At 49.7% G+C, this 7168-nt stretch overlaps 2 protein-coding genes across 4 annotated transcripts in view; both read right to left on the minus strand.

Annotated features, from left to right (window-relative positions):
* ldlra (low density lipoprotein receptor a) overlaps window positions 1-1023 on the minus strand; it is an 8186-nt gene extending 7163 nt beyond the window's left edge. The window contains exon 1 of the mRNA XM_025064440.1: window positions 558-1023. Coding sequence (XP_024920208.1) covers window positions 558-633 — 76 coding nt within the window. The 5' untranslated portion in view covers window positions 634-1023. The remainder of the gene's footprint in view (window positions 1-557) is intronic.
* A 1612-nt stretch (window positions 1024-2635) lies between these two features.
* Window positions 2636-7168, minus strand: part of smarca4a (SWI/SNF related BAF chromatin remodeling complex subunit ATPase 4a) — a 15073-nt gene continuing 10540 nt past the window's right edge. Inside the window, exons 1-11 of one of the 3 annotated variants that reach the window (XM_025064464.1) lie at window positions 6940-7128; window positions 6690-6853; window positions 6078-6305; window positions 5614-5691; window positions 5323-5541; window positions 4989-5248; window positions 4307-4413; window positions 4088-4188; window positions 3613-3745; window positions 3398-3537; window positions 2636-3274 (exon numbers count right to left, since the gene is read on the minus strand). In XM_025064464.1, the coding sequence (XP_024920232.1) occupies window positions 3242-3274; window positions 3398-3537; window positions 3613-3745; window positions 4088-4188; window positions 4307-4413; window positions 4989-5248; window positions 5323-5541; window positions 5614-5691; window positions 6078-6305; window positions 6690-6853; window positions 6940-7009 (1533 nt within the window). In that variant the 5' untranslated portion in view covers window positions 7010-7128 and the 3' untranslated portion in view covers window positions 2636-3241. Of the gene's footprint in view, window positions 3275-3397; window positions 3538-3612; window positions 3746-4087; window positions 4189-4306; window positions 4414-4988; window positions 5249-5322; window positions 5542-5613; window positions 5743-6077; window positions 6306-6689; window positions 6854-6939; window positions 7129-7168 lie in introns of those variants that run through there. The other 2 variants (XM_025064463.1, XM_025064465.1) reach the window with 2 other exon arrangements.

Below are 7168 nucleotides of genomic sequence, written 5' to 3' on the forward strand. Positions count from 1 at the left end.
CTCACCTCCGCCTCCTCTCAGCTGATTGGCTGCTGGTGAAAGCCAGGAAAAATAAACATGATTCATTCAAAAAAAGAAAGAAAAGAGACGAAAAAAGAATACGTAAAAAAAAGATTACATCAGATCAGATTATATCAGATTAAATCAGATTACATCAGATTATATCAGATTATATTAGATTATATCAGATTAAATCAGATTACATCAGATTATATCAGATTATATTAGATTATATCAGATTAAATCAGATTATATTATATCAGATCAGATTAGGTCAGATTATATCAGATTAGATTACAGTAACATTTCCATTAGAAACATTTCCAGTCAAATTAGAGGCAGGGGATTTGACCTACATTTGAGCCCACCGTCCCCCATCCCTCCCCCTCCTCACTTGACATCAACAGAGCAGCCAATTTAAACACACACGCACACACACACACACACACACATATTCCTGACCACGTGTGTTGCTACATTTTAAAAATCTGCAGATTTGGAGCAGGAAGAAGGAACGACCGTGTTTGGGTTTTTGATAAAATTGAATTTCAACTTACTTGTCTGGAAGAAGGAGAAGAGGAAGAGGAGGAGGAGGAGGAGGAGGAGGAGAGGCGCGTAACACGGCCGGTCCATGGATTTTACGCACAGATCTGTCCGCTCTCCGGTGTGTGTGTGTGTGTGTGTGTGTTCTGGCAGTGTCGGTGTAAAAGAATACTGCTGCTGCTGTTACTGCTGCTGCTGTTACTGCTGCTGTAGATGGCGCTCGTGCTCGCGCTCGTGCTCGTAGATCCGTCGGTGATGCTCGTGCTCTGCTCTGCTCCACACACTGTAATGTTTGACAACATCGGAGCTCATTTCAATGTGGTCCAGAGTGGGCGGGGCCGAGGGGCCCAGGGGGAGGCGGGACCTGGAGTGGTGTGATTTGTGAGGTACAGCAGCCTCAACAATCAGGGGGCGGGGCTTCGTGGAGACGTCGTTAACCCTTTCAGTACGAAGGCCCTGCACGTGCAGTCGATTTGAACTCAGTTTTTATTCTCTTCAGTCCAACACTTGACTCCCCCCTGTCCCCCAGCCCGGCCCAGTCCCCCGCCTTGACTCACCCTGATACATGCCTGACAGGGGCGTAGCCAGGAATCCAGCAGACCTGGTTATCAGTTTCTCTGGGTCAGAAACCTGAGGTTGGGAGAAAATGACTTCTGGTTAAAATCTATGAAAAAAAACAAACAAACAAACAAACAAAAAACATCGATCAGAAACTTTGAAATTTTTCAATTATTCTAAAAAAACAGGTTTGAATTTAATTCTGAAATATAATATATATATTTATATATATATATAATGTATTTTTACTTTAAATCAACATGAAGTTGAAGACGTGCCAGGCCATTTCCAAGGACCTTCAAGGAGGGTTCAAGGTTCACCAACACAGTTTGAGTCAGGTGGAGGTCATGACCTGGATGTGGACAAAGACCTGGTCAGTGAAGAACCTTCCAGTAACTGCTTCCTGTCAGGGAGACACGTGAGTCCAGCCAACGTCCAACTGGACGGAGAACTGACTTTTCATTCCTATCACTCCACCTCCCCTCCTCCCCCCCTCCCCTCAGGCCCTCACCCATTTGAAAATACAAACAGGAGTAAAGGTGTATTTTTATCCAGGTTCAAAGTGAGGGCGGCGTTGAGTCCATGTGACGTTTATGATCCACACTGACAGAAGTGAAGATAAAAACTAACGTTTAAACACAACGACCTTGAACCCAGTGATGAACTCCTTGGCGTGGACTGAAAATATTAGTGAAAACACTCTCTGATCGGTCAGTGGGGGGGGGGCTCCGGCTGTTGTAATCTGATTAACAGATGTAATCTGATTACTCACAGCACAGATTATTTCACACAGCTTTTCTGTTTTGTTTGAACTGATGTGGGTCAAACTGCGGCGCAGCTGCGAGTGCTTTTCCTTCTGACAGAGGAGAGTGCAGATGAGGATACCCTTCCTTCTTCATTCACCAGCCCCCACGACACGCCCCTCTACTACCACTCCTCCCTCCTCACCCGTTGCCAACCCTTTCTGGTTCTTCCAGTAACTCTCTCTTCACTCCAACCCTCTCCACCGGAGGTCAGATCAGGTTTTCCTGGATGCAGTTCTGGCTTCGTCGACCAAACACTGATGGGCCAATCAGGGGACGCGTGGGCGGGGGCGCATGTGCAGCAGGAGACAAAGACAGAAAGATCTCTGCAGCTGAATATTTAAGTGGTGAGCCGTCAATCATCTGCTCCAGGTGTTGGGGGGGGGGGGGCAGCCTGAGTCATGAATCCACCACCAACACGTGTCACAACAGAGACAAGAAACAGTTCTCTGGGCTCATGGAACTCATGATTAAAATGACGTCAGATAAGGAACGACAGGTTGGAAACTTATCGTACGAGGACACCTAGTGTTCATATCTAGTTAGTGCAACACTCAGGTCTAATATTAGTGTTAGTTTTTGTCTCTGGTGTAGAAGACCGCAGTCTTTAGTCCACATTCTAAATATCTGACATTATTTAAAAGTCAATCAAAAAGTTAAAGTCACTGTGGCCCACAGTAAAGTCTCGGTCCAGATGATTTATGAACAAACATCGACGTCCGACAGCACAACAATCATGAGATGTCTTTATTGTATGTTTTGGAATCCAGTGACACCGACAGGAGAAAAATGGTCCCCGCCCCCCTACCCCACTTCACAGAGACGGGGGGGGGTGCAGTGTGGGATGTACCGTGATCCCTAGTCTTAAATTAAACACAGACGGCGTCGAGACACGCCCACATGTATTTCCACAGACACGCACCACATGCACTCGAAGACAGACCTGGGGGGGGGGAGTGGGGGGGGTCAGGGGTGACTACCGGTTCACATGTACACTCTGTCTGTAAATGAAGGACAAAAGAAAAATGTAATAGCGTTAAAAAAAACCATGTGTCTGTCATGATGACCAGCGGTCACTTTGTCCACTGACCAGGTGAAAAGAATCGGCAAAGAGACACTAGTCGTGGGGGGAGGTGGGGTGGTTTAAATATGGAAGTGAGGGGTGGGATTATTTCTTTATTGGTTTCAATGAATGTCATTTGATGAGGATATAAGTGGTCGACTAAACGTCCGCTCTTCTAAGTAAAACTAGTCTGTTCTCCACCGACTGTCTCCTGCTCTTTCTAACAGAATATATAAGTCCAGGTCGGGCCTCAGGGGGGCGCTGGTCTGATACTTCAGTCGTCATCGCTGCCGCTGGCCGAACGTTCCTGGAACAACGACAACAAAGAAGGTTCTGTTACTGCTCCTGGTGCAGACAGTGATGGTTCCACCGAGTCAAGAACCCAGACTGATCAGAACCAGCGCTGATGTCAGAGCCCAGCGTCTCCTACCTCCTCCTGCTCCTCCTCGCTGTCGTCGTCGCTCACCACAGGTTTGGCCCGGGCCCCGCGGCCCCTCCTGCGCTGACCTTTTCCTCCCCGATCCCCTTTTTCTTTCCGGCTCAGCTTAATTTTCACTTTGACCGAACGAGCTGCGGAGAAACAAAGGTTACGGTCCTGGTACTGTTTGTTTCTGTGGATCGGTTCCATCGATGAAGCATTCTCACATTCAGACTCTGAGCCTTCGTCTGCCTCCTCCTCCTCTTCCTCGCTCTCCTCCCCTTCACTCTCGTCCTCCTTCTCGATCTTCTGCCTCACGCTGGTGAAGACGGACTGCAGCACGATGGAGTCCTCGTAGATCTGACGAAGACAGAACAAAAACAAATCATTTCTGGAGGTCAAAGTTCATCTGCACATGTAGTTACACCGGGACCAGACGATTTCCACTCATGGTTTTACACTGGTTCTGGTCAATTCTGAAACCAGACACCCGTTTGTTATGACTGCATCTCTGTCCCGCCTACTGACCAACAAACACGGCTCTGATTGGCTCATTTGTTTGTCTGATATTTTCGGGGTTTTTTTTCCCAGTATTTGACTGAAGTATCAGTCAAATCCATTCAGTCGTCCTTTAATTTCTGTCTTAGAAAAGTCCAGCAAATGAACGCAGCTTCAAGTGGACTCTTCACTGAATGAACTCACCAGCGACCCCTCCAGGTTAAAGGTCTGTGCGTTCTGACACAGCAGCATGACGTCCTTCTCCAGGTCGTTCAGGCTGCGGTACTTGTGGCTCCTGATCCTCGGGTGGTGGTCAGAGAGGAGAAGGAGGAGGAGGAGGAGGAGAAGAAACAGTCAAACAGTGTAGACAAAGACACACACACACACACAGACACACACACAGAGAGGAGGCTGGCGTTCAGACCTTGATCTTCCTGAAGTCCACAGGTTTACGGATCAGCTCGTAATACTCCGGCAGCTCTTTACGGGAAGGCAGCTGAATGAAGACTTCACTGAGTTGTCGTCCGTTCCTGCAGAGAGAGAGAGAGAGAGAGGGGCGGCATTACGGTGGAGAGTGTTCCCATCAGACCGCCTGCTTTGCTGTTCCCTGAGGAAATCAGTTTAACAGTCCCCAGCTCTTGGCAGGCAGAGGGAGGGAGGTGTGTGTGTGGGAGAGAAAGGGAGAAGGAGAGAGGAGAATGGAGACGAGGGGGGAGCGGGGGTTACTGCCTCTCTGGGCAAGAGGGAAATCTAATAAAACTGTACTAATGGGGGTGTGGAGGTTTTAGGAACGGAGAGTGGGTTTGCAGGCAGGCACCGGTGGGTAGTGGTGCTGGTGGAGATGAAGAGGATGGAATCAGATCCTCTTAAGTTCTTGGCACAGCAGCAGAGTCGAGGTCCCACAGATGGTGAACCTCTGCTGGGTTTAGAGTTTTAGTTTCAGGGCCTGGGCCTACAAAATACACTGCCAGGAAATTTACAGGGAAGACTTCACGGATTTGTCGCCCGTTCCTCCAGAGGGAGAGAGAGAGAGGGGCGGTGGGGGCGGGAGTGTCAGCGAGCTCTCTGATTGGTAGCTACAACTTGAAGTCGTGCCTGTCCTCACCCGTCCTTATATTTGATGACAGCATCTACGATCTTCTTCATCTTCTTGGTGAGGGACAGTGGATTAGGGGACAGTTTCTCGGCGGGGGGGCGTCCGCGTTTCTTCGCCTTCTTCACCTCTTCGTCCTTGTCTCGACCTCGGCCGCTGCTGGAGCTGGGCGTGGTGGGTCCGTCGTGGTCGCGGTCTCTCTTGCGTTTCCTGGTAGTTTTTTTGTGACGGACTTCCTCTTCGATGTCTTCCAGGTTTCCTTCCTCGATGGCCTGGAGAGAACAGAGAGCCGTGGTCAGACCTGCTCCCAGCCCAGTGCTCCTCATACAGACTCCCAGCGCCTCACCTTCAGCCACTGCTTCTCCGTCAGCGAGTCGCTGTAGTCCACCTCCTTCCGTTGACGGGATCCTCTGCCAAACATCTTTTCCTCCTCTTCCTCACACGTCAGTCGCTCCACCTCTGCGTCGTCTTTCAGGATCCAGCTGGGCATGTCGTCTTCCTCCATGAGGCGGGGCTTCCTCTTCGGGTTGCGAGCATCTTCTCGGCGTCGATCCAGATCCATTCGCTGTGGAAACGGTTAAACTGACTTGAACTGCAAATAAATGTGAAGGTGTGGTTAAAAGGAGGTGACACGGACCATGAAGAGCTCGAACTCCTCCTCACTTCTGGCAATCATCTGATTGACAGTCTCATCATCCGGGACTTCATCTTCCTCCTGCAGATGAGAAAGATCATCTCGGTGAGTAGAGTCGAGGCGACGACCGCTCTAGTGATGGAAACATTCTTTCAGTATGCTGTAGGCTTGTAACAAGTTCAAGTCATCAATGAAAGAACACACAGTTTTCAGTGAACAGCATAAGAAAAGAACAGGAGGAAGTCTAAAAAAGAAGGAAAGTGTCATATTAACCTAAATACATTAGAGGAAAAGGAGAAGCTTGGACTGAAGTTCAAGTCCCAAAAAACAGGGAAGAAGGAGGAGGAAAAAACAAAAAGAGGTGGCAAAGTGCACGGGGGGGAAGAGGGTGGGTGAGCAGTGTGTGAACAGGTCCAGATCACACCCACCCACTTCCCACCAGCACATCGACCTCCTTGAACCCCGACCTCATCCTGCTCCTCGTGCTCCAGAATGGCCTGTAAGAAGGCCCGGCGCTCGCAGCCCGAGGACTTCTGGTCGAACATGCCGGCCTGGATGACCTTCTGGTCCACGTTCAGTTTGTACTTGGCTGCGGCCAGGATCTTCTCCTCCACGCTGTTGACGGTACAGAGGCGCAGCACGCGCACCTCGTTCTGCTGCCCGATTCTGTGGGCCCTGTCCTGGGCCTGCAGGTCCTGGAGGAAGACGAGCACAAGACAGGTTTGGACTGAATGATCACTAGGGCTGTGTGTTGGCAAGAATGTGTGGAAACGTATCACAATACAGAGGCAACCACAGGATAAACTGCAGTACGACAAGATATATATTTATAAATAGTTTTGTCCCTACCCCCCCCCCGGACCCCCCAGTGTCCATCATATATATAAGAAATACAAATACTAGGGCTGTGTATCGGCGTGAATCTGACGATACGATACGTATTACGATACAGGGGCAACGATACGATGTATTGCGATACACTGCGATACTACAGGCTTGACGGTGTATATTGAGGTGTTTTTTTCCACCCAGTGTAACTGTAGTCAAAGTGTGATCCTAGTCTCAGACTCCAACAGTACCTGGTGTGGGTTCCAGTCACTGTCAAAGATGATGACTGTATCAGCAGACTGCAGGTTGAGGCCCAGGCCTCCAGCCCTGGTACTGAGCAGGAACACAAAGTACTCGGAGGCCGGGTCGTTGAACGTCTTCAGCAGCATGCCACGGTCCTCTGCCTTTGTGGTTCCTACCAGATTAGAAACAACAACCGTCAAAAAACAGGTCGTGACAAAGAGAGCCCACAAGCCCCGGCTTTGTTCTCCTGCGTCTCACCATCCAGACGCAGGTACTTGAAGCTGCGGTAAGCGAAGTAGTCCTCCATGATGGTCATGAGTGTCGTCATCTGACAGAAAAGCAGCACTTTGTGTGAGGTGGCCCTGAGCTTGGGCAGAATACGATCCAGCAGCTCAAACTTCCCTGAGGAGCGGTACAGGTCAGGTCTGGATGGGGGGGGGGCAGAGGGGGAGACTCATCGTCAGTGAGACAGGGGGAAGAACACACC

Source organism: Cynoglossus semilaevis, chromosome 17 (assembly GCF_000523025.1).
Source record: "Cynoglossus semilaevis isolate Cse_v1.0 chromosome 17, Cse_v1.0, whole genome shotgun sequence".
NCBI classification, from domain to species: Eukaryota; Metazoa; Chordata; class Actinopteri; order Pleuronectiformes; family Cynoglossidae; genus Cynoglossus; species Cynoglossus semilaevis.